This window comes from Lepidochelys olivacea (assembly GCF_965140295.1).
Source record: "Lepidochelys olivacea isolate rLepOli2 genome assembly, chromosome: 7".
NCBI classification, from domain to species: Eukaryota; Metazoa; Chordata; order Testudines; family Cheloniidae; genus Lepidochelys; species Lepidochelys olivacea.
In genome coordinates, this window is record NC_140417.1 from 105,925,129 (window position 1) to 105,947,056 (window position 21,928).

Here is a 21,928-nt window from a genome sequence, read left to right on the forward strand (position 1 = left end):
TGTGTTTGGAGAGACGACAGGTTCAGGTATCAATTACAACACTTCATGTCAAAAGAAGGACATGTGAAGCAGCCAGCTTCACTCTGAAAGTTGTTACATGGGCTGCTGATGAGGTGCAAGCTAGACTGTGAGCTTCAGTGAATAACGTTCATGACCATTGCTAGTTAATGATAGCTACATGTTACTCCCCCACAACCCCCTTGTATTCTTCCATCTTTCGTGGAGATTCTGTGCCAGCTTCCTCATTCAATCATTTGCAATATATTCTGATTGTGCGATTCGCTTGTGAGGGCTGAGGAATTTATGGAGCTTCTTTTAAGAATCTTGTTTATTATGTCCTTCCATGTCTTCTTGTACTGGTGTCGTAATAAAGAGTACACAAAAGGGTCTGAAACAGCTTTGCTGTAAGCCAAGCACTTGGAAATGACTCCCCAGTGAGAACTGATGGGGACTACAGATGATAATTCTACCAGTCTGCCAAGAAACAGGGAAAAGTGTTACTGAGAGAGAGACATAACAGTACAGATGGAAACAGAGCAAACTGCTAGTGGTACACAAATTGGATCAGGGAGCGGAATTTTCTTTGTATTGTTCAGTTCTTAACAGAGCAAGGGACTACAATTTCAACATAGTCCATTGGTTCTACATACAGGTGCCTTTATTATAAATGGAAGTTACATGCCTACCTTCGTGTGCAGGTTATCAGAGGACTATAACTGGATGACCAGTTCTGTTCACAACAAAACAAACCCACACAGACCAAGTACCAGTTGTACTGGTTTTTATGTGGTGGTTCTTTTTTGTGAAAACCACATTCTACACACAAACCATATATAGCTGCCTTCTTGGGATCTTGAAGTTACTGAATGATAGCATCAAGAACGGAAAAAAGTATGAGCCCACCTCCCCAAGATCTTTAAACTAAATGTAGAGGCCAAATTCTCATGTTTTACTCAGTCCTTTCTCAGATAAGCCTGCATTTAGTGTAGTCTGAAATCCTGAGGAATCATCTCTGGATCTGACCTGAGCAGATATGTTCACTATATTGGGCCACATACAGCCAGCTGTAAGTAAATGCATTCCACTGGCTTCAATGCAGTTGCATCCACTTGGAGCAAGGCTATGTTTACTGTTCAAGCTTGATTTTTGGAAATATTGATATGAACATGACTTTACTTGTATGAGCTCTCCCATCTGGTAACAAAGCAAAAAGAAAACAAAGAAGGTTGATTTAGAGCAGGTCCCATTCAGCGTGGGTCTCAGACTGAGGATTTAGGGACCTCACACAAGTCTTATGATACATACCAGATATTCAACAATTATTCTTTGACTTGCTAGGCCATATCCTATCTGTATGCCCATCCTGAGAAGGTGTAATGCTTTCTTTGATCTCTACTGGGATGCTTATCCCTATAAGGTCTTGGTCTAGTAAAGGAAAGCATGAATTTACACTTGACTTTTTTTCAGAAATTATTTTGAATAGTGGTGTATCATCAGGTTCATGTTTATTATTGGTTTTGCTTAGTCACGAATTAATTAATTAAATGAATACAGTCTTCACTGAAAATTTCCTATTAAATATCATGCTATTATCACACAATCACTTGTGCACAACAAATTAATCTCAACTATTACAAGAACCATTTTCCAAATTGTATAAAATAATTTTCTAAATATTGTCCTAAAACCTTTTTTAGTGTGCTCGAGTCCAACAACGAGAGGAGTGCCATTGCTCAGGCTAATGGATTGCATGTGTAGAATACACTGCAAAACAAAAACAACCTCCCCCCTACCCCCAAACACAAAGAACTACTGCAGTGAATCTGAGCCCAGCTAAACTAACTGGGGCTTGAACTATGGGTCTAAAAATATCAGTGTATAGATTCCTGCTCAGGCTGAAGCCCAGACTCTGAGACCCTCCCCGCTCGATGGGTGTCAGGACCTAGGCTCCAGCCCAAGTGGGAACGTTTACCCTGCTATATTTAGTTCTGTAGTGCAAGCCTCATGAACCTGAGTCAGTTGACCCAGGCTCTGAAACTTGCTGCTGCAGGGTTTGTTTTTGCAGTGTAGATGTATCCTAAATCTTGAAGGATGGTAGTTCCTGTAATGTTCTTGATAACTTTTGTATATTAGACATTTTGGAAATCTTCCTGTTGTCACAGAGGAACCATATATCTCTTCCTGTTCTTCTGGACCAACTCTTGAGCAGCCTGGCTAATGACCCTAGATGGTAGCAAGTATCATGAGTGTTATCTATCTGGCTCTAAAATAATCGTTGACCCATCCAATTTCTATTAAATCTAATGGAAAGATTCCAATTGTCTTCATTCAACATTTGATCTGTCTCTAAGAAAAGGGGGCAATGTAGGAAAATTCATCACTGAGAGATCATCTGGAGGCTAATATTAGAGAGATGTTCTGAATTACTAAATAGTCATTTAATGGAAAAAAATATACATTTGCAATATAGCAATGCGAATTTTTCAAAGCAGCAGGAAAAAAGAATTTCTCAGCTAAGTTACTTCAGTTTGTGCTGATTCAAATACAGATACTTCATTTTGTGATATTTCAGGCAATGTGACAAAGACAATATTGACTATAGTGCAAGCTTTTCTCTTGCAATGTCTTTGAGAAGCACTGAAGGGCAGTTCTGCTCAATATGTGTCCAAAATTGTTGAAAAACAATTGATTTTTCCAGAACAGTGTTTCAAAAGATGCATGTCCTGCTATGTGAGAATAAAATGCCCTGATTTGCACTGGGAAATTAAATCTTTGCTGAAAGTTTTCAGCAGCAGGTGCCCCTGAACATGTACAGCAAATGGGTTTATTGCTAGTGTTCCTGCAGGGGAAAAAATGTCAGTACCGTTTCAGAGAGCGTGACTGAGGCGCAGTTTATGAAGCAATATTAAAAGTAGCTTTGTCTGACTCAATCATCTTACAAATGTGTATGTCTTCTCCCTTGATTTATTAGTCTTTTGCTTAATTCCTCTCTGAATCACGCTTTTTGAAGGAGAATTGAGAAGTGGCATGGGCCAAAGTTTACAGCACTGCACTGGGACTGAGGAGACCTCTGTTCCTTAACTTGCTCCGCAACGAGCCTTGGGCAAGTCACGTCACCTCTCTGTGTTTCTCTTTCCCTTCCCACCCTTTGTTTGTCCTGTCTACTTACACTGTAAACTCTTTGGCTCAGGAGCTGTCTCTTACTATGCCCTGGTCTACACTACAAAATCCACACCCCAGAGCAATGTAATTATAGTGACCTAATCCCTGCTGTAGACAGTGCTGTGCTGATGGGAGAGCTTCTCCCATTGGCATAGCTACCTCCTCTCAGGGAGGAGGAGTACCTATGCCATTGGGAGAAGCTCCAGGTAGGCGTCTTCACTAAGCAAGACAGAGGCACCATTGCAATGCTGTAAGTGTCGACAAGCCCTATTTGTTTGTACAGCACCTAGCTCAGAATCATAGAAATGTGGGGCTTGAAGGGACATTGAGAGGTCATCCCTGTGCTTAGGCAGGACCGAGCATACCTAGACTATCCCTGACAACCGTTCAACCTGTTCTTAAAAACCTCCAATGACAGGGATTCCACAATGTCCCTAGGAAGCCTAACTGCAAACCTAACAGAGCTTAATGACCCTTATAGAAAGATTTTTCTAATATCTAACCTAAACCTTCCTTGCTGTAGATTAAGCCCATTACTACTTCTCCTACCTCCAGTGGACATGGAGAACAACTGACCATTGGCCTCTTTATAACAGCCCTTAATGTATTTGAAAACTGTTATCTGGTCCCCTCTCAGTCTTCTTTCCACAGTGCTAAACTTGCCCAGGTTTTTTAACCTTTACTCATAGGTCAGGTTTTCTAAACCTTTTTTCATGTTTGTTGCTCTCCTCTGAACTCTCTCCAATTTATCCACACCTTTACAAAAGAGTGGTGCTCAGAATTGAACCTAGTTCTTCACCTGAGGCCTTGCAGTGCCAAGTAGAGCAGGGCAATTACCTCCTATGTCTTACATGTGACATTCCTGCTAATACATCCGAGAATAGTAGCTTTTTTCGCAACTGCATCACATTGTTGACTCATATTCAATTTACTTTCCACTATACCCCCTAGATCCTTTTTGGAAGTGCTAGCATCTAGCCAGATATCTCCCATTTTGGAGTTGTGTATTTGACTTTTCTTTCCTAAGTACAGTACTTTGCATTTGTCTTTATTGAATTTCATCTGTTGATTTCAGATCAATTCTCCAATTTGTCAAAGTCATTTTGAGGCTGTATAATGGAGCCACGATCTCAGTTGGGGCCTGTAGACATTACTGTAATGTAGATATAAATGAAGATAGTTCTATGTCTTTTACACTAGCATTTAAATAGTATTTTGTATGGGGGGGTGTTTGTTTATATAAATGGTAAAGTTTCTTAGTGTGATCTTAGATGTGGCAGGAACAGTGAAAGAAAGGGAATGAAGGAGTGACACAGCAGAAAGGTGGCTCCCATGATAGAAATTCAGGTAACCATAACTGGTCATCTTGAATTCAAGTGAAATGTTCCCAAAATCAAACTTTACATTTGTGATAGCTGTACTCTCCAACATGCCAGTTTTCATATTTTTTATTTGCTGTGAAAACCACTTTTGCTCTCATAGTTTCCCAGTCAATATCATGATGATAAACCTTTCATAAACCACAGGGGGACTTTTCATTTTAAATTCAGTTGACAAACATGCCTTCAATGTCTGCGCATTGCACAGTGTAATTACTTGCACTCTGTGAGCTGTTACTGTCACCTGTTGCCAATACCATGAATGTTTAGATGTATATGAACTAAGACTTAAATTAAATTAAATTAAATGGAATCATTGTCCATGGACAGCAAGTGAAGACAATGTTTGGCTATTGAGTTTAAACCAAAAAGTGCTGTACTGTAGATTAGTTTCCCTTTCAAATAATTGCATATTGGCTATTGCATAACTGTCAGGTTTCAAATGGGTTTTTTTTTCCATCACACATAACCAGGACCCCTTCATGTTGAAGATTCCCATTAACAAATTCTGTTCAGGTTCTCTAATCTTTTCTTCATATAGCCATTCTAAAATTGTTTGGTAACAGGCTGTATACTTCTTTCTCAGACAAAGGAAGTGCACTAAAATGTGGACAGAAGTCAAGAGATCATATAGGAGAAGAATGAATCATTCAAACTCTGGTAACTACAGAACACTTTACTGGGTAAGACATTTCATATTCTGATAGAGTTTGATGGAACTTCATTAAATTCAGCGGATGCCTTCAATAACCAAGATGTGAACTTTGTGGTTGACCCTGTGTCAATCAATTCCATAAATTATAATCAATCTTCCCTAAATGCACATCAAGTAGACAGCTGGAGGAAGCAATCCAAGATTCTCTGGTTTTTTTCCTTCAATGATTGAGTCCTATTAGAAATCCCTCACTTTTATCAACAGAATTTTTTGTAGTTTATTAAATTATATTTAAGTGTCCTTGAAACTTACAATTTGCATAATACATAGCACATTATTTTTAACAACTATACATATATATATTTCTATGCCTGTGGTTTTATTACAGATTTAACATATGTAATAAAATCCCAGGCATAGAAATGTACACAGAGCCCAATGCTGAATGTTGGACAATGCACAGATAATTCCATGATGGATATTCAAGGCATATTGTATTTGTCATCATCTTTGAAGGAAGATTTTGTTTCCTATTGATGAGGGACATTCTATGCATCCAGTTTCAATTTTCATGACACATTAGAGCCCCAAAGTGACATTTTCAGTGAAGTAGCATTAATATTTTAGTGCCATCTGTAAATTAAATTCCACAGCATCATCTATATAATTCCAAATGCCTTAATGCTTCAAAGCTGTAAAGCTGTATTTCTTGTAATATTTTGTTAATATTTTAGAATTTTATAATTATTAGAAAGGATGTCATGTAGATAATAAACCTTTTAACTTCACATCCAGTAAACAGGAGCAAATGTTTGTTTAGTTTGAGAATTAAGACATTAATCTCTTAGGCACTCTAATGAAACCCCTTTGTATTAAAGTCAAGTCAGTGCATGCCTCTGTGTCTAAACATTTGTTGTAGTGAAAGCTTTTACTGCAAACACACTAAAGAAGCTTAGACAGTGATGTAGTTCCAACATACTTGTTTTTCAGTGCTGTAATTTGAGAACAGTTATAGGAAAAACACAGTATAGAACAGATAGTCTCAAACATTTTATCATTAAACAGTGAGACAAAACAGACATTTTCTGGGTCTTAGATGATCATATCAGAACAAATCCATTCATTTTCCAGAAATTTGGTTAAGACTTTCTCTAGTGTATTACCTCCATTTAGCCTGAATTCTTATTGTTTTAGTATACATCGAAGTACTAAAGGGCCAATTTCTGCCCTCAGATATTTGCACACAACGCCCATTGACATCAGAATTTGACCTGAATAGTTTCTGATTAAATATATTGTACTGCTGAGATCTTTATTTTCAAGGCTTTATCAGAGAGTTTTGGTGCTACATGTTGATTTCTGTGTTAATTGTTGTAAAGCAGCTCTGGGCACGCAGCTCTTCACCTTATTGTTTGGTAAAATGGGAATCTGTTAACATGATAGATTTCAGAGTAACAGCCATGTTAGTCTGTATTCGCAAAAAGAAAAGGAGTACTTGTGGCACCTTAGAGACTAACCAATTTATTTGAGCATAAGCTTTCGTGAGCTACAGCTCACTTAATGCATCCGATGAAGTGAGCTATAGCTCACGAAAGCTTTTGCTCAAATAAATTGGTTAGTCTCTAAGGTGCCACAAGTCCTCCTTTTCTGTTAGCATGATGACCTCCTTTTGATAAAGTGCTGTTTTAATAGCCACTGCACTGGATAACCTCCAAAAGCATGAAAATGACTGCTTCTTAGTGATTGTGAGCAGTCTTATTAATAGTCAGTCTTGCTTCTTCACTGTGTGCATGTATCATGACCTGCCATATTCTGCAAGGAATCAGAGTGACATGTGAATTCCTATAACCTGACCTGTGAGCCCCAGAAGCCATTTTTTCTAGCCATTGTCATATCTCCACTTCACATCAACTAAGGCTTTTAACTGAGACTAGAAGGCTATTTTTTTCAAAACTGGCCACCCAAAATTGGTTATAAAAATCACGTACTTATATGCACAAACTAGCAAGTGGGAACCCCTCATGGGAATTCTGTACCCAACTACTCATTTGTACAAACAGGATTTTGTGTGCAAAGATCAGACAAGCAGGTCTGAAAAATGTGGCATTGTTTGTTTGTCAAATGTTTCATGATGACATAAGCGAATTCTTACCTTTTTTGTTTAAAATTTGAGAATTCATTTGTTAGGGCTAGTTTTTGCTGATATTGTGGGATAATTCATTAATTTGGGGCCTGATTATGGACACAGAATTTACTCACATGAGTAAATGTTGAATATTATGTAATAATATGAAGGGCCTAGAGTCTGCAATAGGTGCCAAAAAAATTGAAATAAAAATATTTTTATTTTCCTATTTAAAAGATACATACAGAAAATAAAGGGATGTGTGAGAATGTTTTCTCACTAATTTTATTTTAATGGGCACCAGGTTTAATATAAACAAGGGGAAGTACTTTTTCCACACAATGGCAAATTAAACTGTGGAACTCATTGCCACGGGATGTTGATGGCCAAAAGGTATAACTGGGTTCAGTGAGGAAAGAGATAGAGGATGGTACAGCTAGATGTCTAAATATAAAGATATAAGGAACGGACGCATGAACTAGCAGCATTACTGCAAATCAAAGTATATTAGCATATAAATTAGAAAGGTACATCTATCATATTATTACATTAGTAACTCTAAAAATACGGACCAAAGTCATTCAGAAACAAGGAGTATGGGTACATGTCAGTGACTGGAGCTAACAAGGTTTGTTATAAATTAAAGGGGCTTATTCTTAATAAGGATTTAATCACATGTTTCTACTTCAGAGCTAAAAATAAACAGGTGCCTCCAGTACTTGTTTGAATCACTGAAAGTGCTGGTTTTTAACCCCAGTTAGATAAGCTTTTACCTGGCTAAACCAAAAAGTTACTTTGAGATCACCTTATTCTAAACCCAGATTAATCATCACGCCTCATGATTTACAGTTTTGTGGCCTCAATTCAGCAACGCATTAACCCACATGCTCCATCCCTACACAGCATAGCAGGTAAGCACATATGTAATTGAAGCATGTGGTTAAGTGATTTGCTGAATTAGGAACAGATTGATGAAAGAGGGCCTGAGTGATTAACTTTCTCTTTCCCTGCATACCTTATATTCACTCTTTGCTTAGAAAAATGACTAGGCGCTCAAGCCTGACAAGTGTTGAGAACTCTGTTCCCAATCCAGGAAAACACTTGGATATCTGCCTCACTTTGAGCACTCGATAGACCCATTGACTTCAACAGGATTACTCACATGCTTAAAGTTAAGCATGTACCTAATGTGCTTTGCTGGATTTAGGACAGACTGCTCAGCACCTTGCAAGACTGAGCCATAAGCCACTATGGAGAAGAACCTTAAAAATCACCATTCGTCCTTAAGTGCAAAGCTTTAGTGTAAAATGAAGTTAGCCTCTTGAAATCAGACAAATACTCTAGCGCTGACATTGTAAAGCATGAGACTGAAGACTAAGTGGTTGTAATAATCTAAAAAGTGTCAGAATGTGTTACCTAGAAGATCTTATTACTGTTATTAAGTGGAATTTATCAATAAATACAGTCACATTCTGTCACAAATAAACACCATGCATTTAATGGTCATGATTGTCATGGGCATAACATCATGAATGACACTCAAGCCTCCAGTTCTGGCAAGAGATTTTAAGCCCTTTTTTTTTAAATATACCAAATATCATAAATATGCCAAAAAATTAACTTAACCTTTTAAGTTGTGCCCACATATGTTGGGTCTGACTTTCCAATAATTTATTTTCACTGGAACAGCATTAAGTAATATTCAAGAAAATATTTCCTTCTCCAGTTCTGCACCAGAATTTTTCTGCAGTCCTTTAATGAAGAATGCAAGTTGTACATTCCTTTCCAATATATGTAACTTCAGAATGTTTATCTGGGCTACATGCTTTAACATTTTTTATCTCATAGGATTAATTTTGTGCTTCCTATAGGACTATTTTCAAAGATAAGATAGCAGATGGAAAATGGCATCTGATCATAAATCACAAGAATTTTTGTTTTAGCTCTGAGACACGAAAGCTTTGATATTCTGTTTATGACTAAGAGTTCTATCCAGTCAGACAAAATTCCCATTTAAGTCTGTCAGCCAGATTCTGATCTCACTTGACCAGATTCTCATAGCTTTACTCAGGCTGTGTAGTACCTTACTCTGTAAGGTGTCCCACTGAAATCAGTGGGACAATTTGTGAAGTAAACTAAGTATTAATAAGGATAGCAGACCCATCTGACCCACTGACTTCCATGGAGTTACTCCTGATGAACTCTGATGTGTATGAGATAAGAATCCTGGTCTATTTGGACTTTGAGATCAAAGTCTGGCCTGTTGCCTGACTGAGAATTGGTCAGAATAAGAACTATAAAATATGTACAATACCATTAGTACAGTAAATGCAACCTCTGTCATAACAGTGGAAATGTTTAACAAAAATTTTGAAGAGAGTAGGAGACTTGACTATTAACAGATTAATATTCTGTTTTCTGATTCATTGATCTAACTTTTCTGAGTTAGTGCATATGGAATTTCAGTAGGTAGGTTTGAACTTACCTTGTAATTACATAAGGTGCAAAACAAAGTATAAAAGTACCAATAAAGGTACTGATTTTCTTTGTTGCTCGTTGCCTCCGTCTCTTTTGTTCTTCTAGACAACGCTCTCGTACACTGTGTAACATTTAATACAAACAATAACATGAATCACAATACCAAATAGCAGATTTTAATGGTTTTAGTCCTGGAATGATTTATAAAAGCCTTCCCAGAAAACATTCTAGTCATACAGGACACTACTATCTATTAATTCATTGTATCCCTTAACTTATATTCCTCCCCACCCCAACAATAATTACTGTAAGAATTGTTTTCTTTTCTTTTATAATGAGATTGGGTCAAATTCAGTTCTGGTGAAAGTAGCTATAACTCTCATTGGAATCAGTGGAAATTGTACCTGCTTACATCAGGCCTGAATTTGGCCCTTTCTGTTCAACGAAATTTGGAAAAAAACCAAAATGGTATATATGGAACACTAGTCTATAGAAAGAACGTTTTAAACAACATATTACAGGGAAGGAGAAAAAAGGAGATTTGAACTTCCCAAAGCGATAACCAATAAATATTTAGTATATTAATACCTTAGTTAAAGCAATAAAAATGTAACTGGAAAAATACAACATACTGTGAAAGCTTTGTGTGACATTAGAAAGATCATTCTATCACATAGATATGAATTGTATGGCCATACGCTTTGTAATTACTTGTAAATTTCTGTGCATAGTACTAGAAAAAAGTTGATGTAACTTTGCAAAACAGACAATTCAATATCAAGTCTAAATAGCTATAACATCCTTAACCCTGGACTGAAACCTGCAAACTTGTTTACACAGACTGACTAGACAAATAGAAAGAAATTAACTATATATTTACTTCAGTATAATATTTGCCATTTTAGCACATGAACTGCTCCTTAAAACTCACATTGGGCTGGATCTGGAGGTGTTTTCTGAAACCCTGATTCTATGAGCCACCTATGAGTTGCTAAGGAGCTCGACTCAAATTGAAATTAATGTGAGTGAGGATCCTCAGCACTTTCTGAAGTGGACCCTCTGTTTTACTTGGCAAAACTTCCTCTGAAATCAGTATCAAGTTACCTAAATTAGGTGTGAGTGAATTTAGGATCCAGTTGAGGCTCATTCTGCACCTCTATACATGGAGAGAAGAGCACTTTCTCAGGGCTGTTACATCTGCACTGTGCATGTGGGTTGAAAGGGGCAGTGAAAATGTCCCATCTCCCTCAATGTCCCAACTAGCACGACTACATATGCTACGGCAGGTACAGGGCTGGCAAAGGTACGTTCCCTCTTGAGCAAGGGAAACCAGAAGGCAGACTGGGGCTCTGAGTCAGTCTGTTCCCTGCTCTGCTCCTGGGGCAGCAACTGGAAGCTGTTCCATGCATAGGACTAACGGCAGAGCCACTACGGATCCTAAGTTAGGACCTCACAGTTTGAGCCAGGAGCAGCATTTCTGTAGTTGTTGTTTCTCAATAATTTTACTGTAAATGCATTACTGGTTCTCAGTTCCAAACATGTATACAGTAACAGGCATAGGGCCTACTACCATCTCCTCATTCTGGTATAACGTAAGTCTAATGGAAACACAAAGATTTTCATTATCATCTAAGTGTCTAATCCTTTTTTGAATCGTACCTAAATTGTGTGCTTCATTGCTACCTTGTGGCAATGAGTTCCAATGCTTGCCCATGGGTTTTGTTCGAGAAAAAAGATTTCCTTTTATCCATTGGAAATGTATCCTTATATTGTCAGCTCCCTGGGCATCTTCGATCACTGTTTTTTAAAACAAACATACCAAAAAAAAAAGGTTCTTTCTCCCCTGAAATATGTGATCCCCACCCCTATTCCTCGAAAAAATAGTCCTGCCTAGGTCGGGGAGAATCATATCTCAACAATGCCACATGTTCAAATTCTCTTTTTGTTTTATTTTTTGTTCCTATTTTTCATCTCTTCAAGGGTAGAAGTGGAATTTTTATACCTTTGGGAAAAGGTTCCACTGGAACCTAGGATTTGCTTTCAGTCCTGAAGGAACTGGGAAATTGGATTTTAAACATGTGGCGTTTTAGATTTTGACCATCCATTTTAGGTTTGTAGAGGTTTTTATTGCTTCCTCTTTGCCCTGTACAGCTGGACTCATGGCAACTGAGCCACCTGGCTTTGTAGGTGAAGGGACATAATCCAAAAAAACCACAATTCCCATCAATTTTTTTCTCTCTAAAATATATTTTCTCTGTGCTAGGTAGCATATTTTGAATGATTTAGTATTCAGGTTTTATTAGCACTCAACTGGGACACTGCACATCTCACTCAAGACTTCCACACTGGTGATTAACACAACCATCCCAAAAGCATGCGATAAACACATAATATATTTTCTTTCACTCTTTTTCTTAGACACATATACATGTATTTATGTGTATATGTATATTTCCATATGAAAATACACTTATATGTATATTAGGGCTGTCAAGTGATTAAAAAAATTAATCATGATAAATCGCACAATTAAAAAAGTAATTGTGATTAATCACACTGTTAATAATAGAATGCCATTCATTTAAATATTTTAGATGTTTTCTACATTTTCAAATATATTGATTTCAATTACAATACAGAATACAAAGTCTACACTGCTCACTTTATATTATTTTTATTACAAATATTTGCACTGTAAAAAACAAAAGAAATAGTATTTTTCAATTCACCTAAAACAAATACTGTAGTGTAATATCTTTACCATGAAAGTTGAACTTACAACTGCAGAATTATGTAAAACAAATGCATTAAAAATAAAAATGTAAATTTTTAGAGCCTGCAATTCCACCCAATCCTACTTCTTGTTCAACCAATCGCTCAGACAAACAAGTTTGTTTACATTTGTAGAAGATAATGCTGCCTGCTTCTTGTTTATAATGTCACCTGAAAGTGAGAACAGGAGTTGTAGCCGGCATTGAAAAATATTCACGTGCCAGATGCGCTAAAGATTCTTATGTCCCCTCATGCTTCAACCACCATTCTAGGTGACATTCATTCATGCTGATGACAGGTTCTGCTCGATAACAATCCAAAGCAGTGTGGACTGACGAGTGTTCATTTTAATTATCTGAATCAGATGCCACCAGCAGAAGGTTGATTTTCTTTTTTGGTGATTCAGGTTCTGTAGTTTCCACATCGGAGTGTTGCTCTTTTAAGAGTTCTGAAAACATGCTCCACACCTCGCCCCTCTCAGATTTTGGAAGGCACTTCAGATTCTTAAACCTTGAGTCGAGTGCTGTAGCTATCTTTAGAAATCTCAAACGGATATCTTTTTTGTGTTTTGTCAAATCTGCAGAGAAAGTGTTCTTAAAATGAACATGTGCTGGGTCATCATCCAAGACTGTTATAACATGAAATATATGGCAGAATGCAGGTAAAACAGAGCAGGGGACATACAATTCTTCCCCAAATAGTTTGGTCACAAATGTAATAAACACATTTTTTTTAATGAGAGTCATCAGCATGGAAGCATGTCCTCTGGAATGGCAGCTGAAGCATGAAGGGGCATACGAATGTTTAGCATAGCTGGCATGTAAGTCCTTGCAATACCGGCTACAAAAGTGCCACGTGAACACCTGTTCTCACTTTCAGGTAACACTGTAAATAAGAAGTGGGCAGCATTATCTCCTGCAAATGTAAACAAACTTGTTTGTCTTAGTGATTGGCTGAACAAGAAGTATGACTGAGTGGACTTGTAGTCTCTGAAGCTTTACATTGTTTTGTTTTTGAGTGCAATTATGTAACAAAAAAAATCTAAATTTGTAAATTGCACTTTCAGGACAAAATGATTGCACTACAGTATTTGTATGAGATGAATTGAAAAATACTATTGTTTCTGTTTATCACTTTTAAATATGTGTAATAAAAATAATATACATTTTTATTTCAATTACAATACAGAGTATGAAAATGTAGAAAAAAATCCAAAATATTTAATAAATTTCAATTGGTATTCTATTGTTTGAGTGTGATTAAAACTGTGATTAATCATGATTCATTTTTTTAATCTCGATTAATTTTTTTGAGTTAATCGCGTGAGTTAACTGCCATTAATCAACAGCCCTAATGTATGTGTATACACACATATACATATGTTTTGATAATGATAATAGAACTGCACTCATAATCTACCTTTCATTAATGTTTCTTCAGATCACTGAGATCATTAATTAAGGAAATTTCACAACTATGTTATACTATGTTGGAAAGCTGGTATAAAGCACTTCATTCTAGAAAGGAAAGTTTATGAGATACTGGACTTTCAAATAATCACAATGTGATATATATCGAAGCTAATTTGTTGGGGGTGGGGCGGGGGAGGAGAGAGAGATTTCTAAATTTTCTAGCCGTCTACTCCGGCATATAAGGCAACATGGCTTTATGAGTAGAGAGATGAAAAACAATAATAATAAAAAATGTAAAACATTTTTTAAAGGTGTGCCCTAAACAAACACATGATCATATGAGGTGTTTTAAAAGTTTTTTTTGGCACTCATTTTGGATGATCTTCAAAGATTACCTGTTGCTTTACAATTCAGGAATAATGTGACCATCCTTTCCAGCATTATACATACTTGCGTGTATATATATATACACCAGATATATATATTGGTACATAAGGTCCCGATCCTGAATTATGAACCACAAGCGGATGTGCAGACATATTTCTCAATGCAGGATTGTGGTCTAAATATATTCCATCCAAAAAGAGGAATTGGGCACTGGCAAGTCAGGAAATGCTAAGTGAAGAACAGACACTCAGCTTGATCTTTGCACCCCCATTCACATTCCTTAACATATAGTCTCAGATAATGCAATAAAAAATGGGCTTTCGTATAAATCTCATATGCAGGCCATATACTCTACCATATTGTACTGCTGTATGACACAGATGGTCCAAGATTTTCGGAAAAGGACTGAGTGGGAAGAACCCCTTTGTATACTGGTGTTCACCATCATTTTCAGTACAAAAAATTAACATTTATAGACCAGATTAAGGAGGCAGAGGGGAAAATGAATATTTGTTATGGAGAATGAGAGGTAGAGAGAATAGGAGGGGGACAGAGAGAGACTGTGAGTAAGGGGAAAGAAACTGGAGGATAGACATTATGGGGCAAATGTAGGTAGAAACGGGGCGAATGGGGGCATGGAGGATGGAGAGTAACTGATTGAATCAAATGAAGATTGAGAGATGTTGGGGTTACGGTATTAAAAGAAATTGAAAGGTCTCTGTGTGTAATGATTGTGCCTTGTATTGTGCCTACATTGTAGCTGTCTGGAGCTCATACTGTCTTTTTGTTAGTAGTTTGTACAGTGCCTTATAATGGTCTCTTGAGTATGTGGGATGTTTGAAATGACTGTATTTTCCATATGTAGTAAGCAACAGGTGAATTATTCAGGTCTTGCCAAACAAGTGGCAATTAAATATAAAGACTAGATGACACCATTAAATCTTTGTGCCTCCTATTTAACGTCTTTTAATCATTTCTAAGGAACTTCCGTTCTGTGGTGGGGGAGTTCTTGCTTTTCTTTCCTTCTCTGTCTTTATTCCCTTTTGTTCTCTCATTCAATTGTCTTCTCAGATCCAGGTATTTCCCACTCCTATATTCGTGCTATATTTTTTCATTTCCCAGTTTCTGTATATTGTTTTTTTTTTCTCTTCCTTACTTGCTCTACATATCTGTTTCACCTTACATGTGTTGTTGCTGTTAATAGAATTATTACTGTTATTAATATTGAGCCTAGGACCCATAACCATGGATTCTTGAAGTTTATACGTGTTACAGTAAGAATAATAAATGAGTTATCTAGTGGATGAAGATTAGCTGGAGATACACAGTATATTCAGGACAAATTCAGAATAAAATTCAGAATAATATATTCAGGACAAATTCAAATAATAGGGGTGAAAAGTAGTTCATGGCTATGTGTGTTATAATTTGGTGATATATCAGATATTATTGAAGACACTTGATTTCTAACTGTGGACCCAGAATCCTATGTTAAAAACTGCAGTTCAAAAGAGTTCATTAAATATATGATGTATTTATATTGTTTTATTCCAAAAAGAGTATTTCCTACCTCTGAACCTTTTTTAAACTGTTAGAAAATAACTACCATATATTATTTTTAGTTCACCACTGCATAAACTGTCAGAATATAACTGCTATATTCTGTATTTCGTTTTTCAATTTTCTTAACCAACTAAATAGCACTATTTTGAGGAGAGTAAATAATAGTGTTGTCCCTTAAAAATTGCAGATTGCTTTAGATAACTGTAAAGCAGTTGCAGTATTCAAGATATTTCCCACAATAAATATCAGAAAGCACAAGGGAATATGCCTGATACTAAGGTAACCCTGTCCAATTATCTTGCTAGAACTGGAAGATTTTGGGGATTTGGAATTCTAACTCCCATAGACTCCTTTAAAATCCCATCCGACTTTCTTAGGTCTTGATCCACAAGATAAATCAATAAGAGAACTTATGTATTTAAAGTTATGCATCTGCTGACGTGCTTTGCTGGACTAGCACTTTATAGACATATGCGAAGATAAGAGGGGTTTTTTATAGGCTTCATATCATAGGAGCTGTTCCAGTGTATAACTGATTCATATACAATAATTCATCCATTTGTTACAGCAGTGCTGGACAGCACAGCTACAGATCAAAGTCAGCCAATGTTTCTGTTATTTACAACAGGATTTTTTCTATGCAATGTACAGGAATTTGATATAGTGAATGGATTATAATTATCACTAATGGACATGATGTTCTCCATGTTATCCTGTCAGTTTGCAAGATAAGGTGTGTAACATGCTCAACCACTTTGGATCAACCCCTGGTAACTAGAAACCATTGTTTCAATGTTTTAGTGCAGAAACATCCTCAAGTTAACCTAGGCTAGAGAAAATCACAATAAGTTGTATTAGCAATAAGAAAATTTTTCACAAAACAGAAAATGCTTTGTTTGGACACTTTTTTTTTGTCTTCTAAATACTGTAGAAACTATTTCAGGGCCCAATACTGCCAAAAAAGTCAAGAACAGTGATGACTATTTTAATTGGTCCCAATGTTTTCTACGGCACTGCTCATGGATGTAACCATTACATCTGGTAGTGTTTGCAAGAAATAATACTGAGAACTATTTGGCTATTTTTTATCAACCAAATGGCACATATGGTAGGGGAATCCTTATTCACAGAATCATAGACTTTAAGGTCAGAAGGGACCATTATGATCATCTAGTCCGACGTCCTGCACAACGCAGGCCACAGAATCTCACCCACCCACTCCTGCGAAAATCCTCTCACCTATGTCTGAGCTATTGAAGTCCTCAAATTGTGGTTTAAAGACTTCAAGGAGCAGAGAATCCTCCAGCAAGTGACACGTGCCTCATGCTACAGAGGAAGGCGAAAAACCACCAGGGTCTCTGCCAATCTTCCCTGGAGGAAAATTCCTTCTTGACCCCAAATATGGCGACCAGCTAAACCCTGAGCATGTGAGCAAGACTCACCAGCCAGACACCCAGGAAAGAATTCTCTGTAGTAACTCAGAACCCACCCCATCTAACATCCCATCACAGGCCATTGGGAATATTTACCGCTAATAGTCAAAGATCAATTAATTGCCAAAATTAGGCTATCCCATCATACCATCCCCTCCACAAACTTATCAAGCTTAGTCTCGAAGCCAACATGTCTTTTGCCCCCACTACACCCCTTGGAAGGCTATTCCAGAACTTCACTCCTCTGATGGTTAGAAACCTTCATCTAATTTCAAGTCTAAACTTCCTGATGGCCAGTTTATATCCATTTGTTCTTGTGTCCACATTGCTACTGAGCTTAAATAATTCCTCTCCCTCCCTGGTATTTATCCCTCTGATATATTTATAGAGAGCAATCATATCTCCCATCAGCCTTCTTTTGGTTAGGTTAAACAAGCCAAGCTCTTTGAGTCTCCTTTTATAAGATAGATTTTCCATTCCTCGGATCATTCTAGTAGCCCTTTTCTGTACCTGTTCCAGTTTGAATTCATCCTCCTTAAACATGGGAGACCAGAACTGCACACAATATTCCAGACGAGGAATATTGCTATGAAGCTATGGATAAGGGAGTGATTTATGCCTGAGAGTCTCATTAATGTCAGCAGGAGCTACTCCCTTATCTGTCCTACATCCTTAGTTGAAAACAACCCTTAATTGTTACTTAAGTGGAAAAAGAAAAGATTTTCTGAACTAAAGTTTCCATTTCTCTCTCTAAATCAACTGCAACTAAAGCAGGCACTAAAGATAGGTGAAATCCTACCCCTTCATCCCTTTGGTGCTTGGGGACCCAAGGCTCAGCAGTACCAGAAATCTGACTCATGTTCTTGTCCCTATGAAGGGAGGTTCTTCACCAATGGGAAGAAGCTGACTCGTCCTTCTGGAGCTCAGCTGCTAGCTAGCTGCAAACTGAATATCCTCTCAGCAGGGGGAGCCCTGATGTTTGTCTTGCAGGGATAGAGGCTGAGGTTGATCAATAGAAAACAATATCACTGCAGATGAATGGACTGGAATGGAACCCTTTCTCCATCTCACCCAGAGCTCCCCATCCAGACCTTCTCACCCCCAGCCAGCTCTTCTTCCCTCCAACACGTTCCCAGACTGATGACCTCAACTCAACCCACCCACAGCCAGATCTCCCAGAAAGATCTCTTCCCTTCCACCCCACTCCCAGCTCCTCCCTTTATACACCTCCTCCCCTTGTCCACCTCCAGCCAGAGACTCCCAGTCAGACCTCCTTTCCTCACCCCAGCCCCACTCCAACCATTTTCTTCCTTCCCCCAGCCAAATGTAGCTCTAGACAGACCTGTTCCCCTTCAATCACTTACTGCAAATAGCCAGACACACTTCTGCTAGATCCCCCAAGCCAGACCAGTTCCTCTCGGCCCCCCAAGCCCAATCAGCCAGATCCATTCCTCCCTACTTTTCCCCTTCCAGAACTCACCCCTCCATCCATTCCCACTCTCCTCAGCCACCCCACTCAACCAGACCTTCTCCCCAGCCCCAACTAGCAGGACTCCCTACATCCTAAACCAGGACACTGTCAGCCAGACCTGTTCCCTTCCACCTCCACCCACCAGATCCATGAGGGCCCCCAGACAGACTTGAATACCTGTCCCCCTCAGGCAGATCAGTCTAGCCTGACCTGCTCTCTTCCATCACTCCAGCCCCACACCCATCCAGCTCCAGCCAGACCTGAACTCCTCAAGAATTTGGTCCTCTCTTTTCCATCCTGTCTGCCTCCTCTAGCTAGATCTGTTCCCCTCCACAGCCTCATCCTCTCTGATCTCCCCAGGGCCAGGCATCTGCCCCTCCGCCAGACACACTCACCCAGCCAGCCTCATTCCCTTCCTGACTATTGTCCATGGGCTTCTTCCAACTAGGCTCCCACTCCGCCAGCCTCCCCTCCCCACTCCCCTCCCTTTCTTACGGACCCAGGAAGAACCCCCAGCAAAATCTGCTTCCCTCCGGACTTCTCTACCCGGCCAGATCCACCCCCTACCATCCTCTCACAGATTCCCCCCCGAACTACTCCTTCCTCACACGCTGCAACTACCCTCGTCTGAACCTCCCCCCCCCCACACCCACTCCTTCAACCCCCCATGCTCATCTAAGAATCATTAGCCCCCTGTATTCCAGAGTCCCATTCCTCCCATACCTAGGCAGGGTGGGCTGATGGAAGGTCTCTGGGGCAGATTTAACTCACGTTCCCTTTGCTTGTCAGATGAAGGCTGGCACTGAATGCTCTCATGTGTGGATTTACACCCAGGTATTCACTCGTGTTTAGTTGGTGCCTATTACTTCCTTCGAGGAGGATACAGTTCCTGACTCCGCGCTGCCAAACGCAATGCTCGAGCAAAGGAATGACATTCAGGGCAGCAGTTTCTCACTGCACGGTGCCAAAGGTAAAGGGCGTGCTGATGTTCAGTTTAATCCACCCCCGGTGGTCCCCAGGCACATTTTAGACTGTCGTTAGCAAAACATCGGCACGTGCTCATCGCTAAGTCCGTTTTCGGAGCCAAAAGGGCAACATCCAAAGAACTCTTTGCAGTGAAAGTGCCGTCCTAGCCAAAGCCCGCTACTCCTGTTAACTCCACCCCAATGCAATTCCCTGGCCATAACAAACCAGGGTCGTTAAATGACATTGCTTGCCATTATCCCATCTCAGGATTTGTTGGCAGCGAATTTAACAGCAAATGTGCGCGCAACGCAAACAAGCATGCTGATTATAAGCAGACCAGAGCTATATTTTAGAGATCCTCCTTCTGTCCTCCCCTCCCCAATACCCTCCTTGCCTTCCTTGTGATACAGATCGGATCCTATTACGAGGCTGAACCCAGTCTTGCACCTGATCTGGCTTCCTTTTCAGTGGGACCGCCTCATTCACTGAGCATACAGACCATCTCCTTACCTGGGATGGATGTCCACCAGCAGCACCAGTGTCTGCATAGTAATCACGTCAATCCTCTTACAGTGAAACCGTGCCACCTTCAGCACTTTTAGATAGGTGAAACACAACACTATGAGGGAGAGGAGGAAGCTGAGGATGTGAAAGACCCCAGTGAAAATCACAAACTGTGTCCTCTCCTCTGATCTCTTGTTGCACAGGGTGCAGGAGGCATAAAGGTGATGGAAACCCACCCAGGAGAGAGAAGCTGCCACTATAGGGAAGGACACAGAGTGTAGCCAGGTGTAGCTCAGTATCAGAGCAGCATCTTTGTAACGCATTTTGGAGTGGTAACTTAGAGGGAAGACCACAGCTATCCATCTGTCTATGCTCAGCGCTGCCATGCTCAGCATGGAGTTCGTGGTCAAGAAAGTCTCCAGGAATCCCACCATGTGGCAAAACTGATCTCCCCCCGGTTGATTCTTGTAAATGATCCCAGCCAGGGTCAGGGGCATGTTCAAGACAGTCATCAACAAGTTGGAGAAGGTCAGGTTGAGGATAAACAATCCCGGGACCTGCTTGCGGATGTCGGCGCTGTACAAGAAGCAGATCAGCACCAGCACGTTGGACAGCAATGACACGAGGATCAGGACCACAACCAGGAAAGCCAGGATCACTTCCCAAATGCTCATGGTGCGTCCATTCACAGGAGGAACGTTTCCCAAACTGCACCCAGCGGGCACCCAGACAACATGGTGCGAGGTACTCTCACCTCCGCCTGCTCACACTCCGGCATGCCCTCAGTATTTTTAGAGGAACTGCAGTTCCCTCACCCCACCTCCGCTGCTTCTTTCCACGTCAAAGCTTTCAGCGGCGCGCACAAAAGCACTGGGAATGCCCGTCAAACGGCGAGGAGGGCTTAAAACAACCATCAGCAGGACTGAACCACTGTCTCCACTCCTTCCATCCAAAAGGGGCAGGTTGTTCTGAGAAGCGGTTCTCCTGAGATCCCTAATTATTAGTCCCAACAATTCACCAAGTGCATCTAGAGTCTCCCCCCACCCCCCAGCCCTTTCAGGCTGAAGCTAACGTGCTTTTAGGCTCACAGGTAAAACCCCGATTCATTGATTAAAGCATGCACACTGCTGGTGCTTCGCAGACATTAATGGGTCTCTCGTCCCCGCCCCCCACTCCCTCCTCGCCCCTTAGAAAGCTGCAAGAGTGACTAGACTTTCCTCAGGAAAAATCCCATGCTTCTATGTAATCGATTTAGCCATTAATTTACAAACAACAGACACTTAACTGAGTTCCTAAACTCCAACATTTTTCATGCATTTCACTGCATCTGTTTGCACAATCACTAGTGTTCGGCTAATGCACAGGATGGATTAGCTGTGCTCAAAAGGAGGGTCAGAATAATGTATTCTATTACTATTCTTACAGTGTGATAGGGATACAATAATAATTGTATAGCTTATACTTCTTTTCATTCCTGGATGTTTGAGCAGTGAACATCTCTTTCCCCCCTTTTTAGAAAGGGGGAAACCAAGACACAGAAGGGTAAAGTAACCTGCCTCAGTGTCACAGAGCAGGTCAGTGGCAGAGGAACAGGATCCAGGTCTCCTGACTCTTTGATAAC

At 39.6% G+C, this 21,928-nt stretch overlaps 1 protein-coding gene across 1 annotated transcript; it reads right to left on the reverse strand.

Moving 5' to 3' along the window:
- Window positions 1-242: 242 nt before the first annotated feature.
- GPR26 (G protein-coupled receptor 26) lies at window positions 243-21,032 on the reverse strand (the record flags this gene model as incomplete). The annotated part of the gene is made up of 3 exons (XM_084633005.1): window positions 20,314-21,032; window positions 9,807-9,920; window positions 243-474 (listed from the first exon to the last, which is right to left on the reverse strand). The coding sequence occupies exons 1-3, from the start codon at window positions 20,979-20,981 to the stop codon at window positions 243-245; spliced, it is 1,014 nt and encodes a 337-aa protein (XP_084489131.1). The 5' UTR covers window positions 20,982-21,032.
- Between the last annotated feature and the right edge of the window lie 896 nt (window positions 21,033-21,928).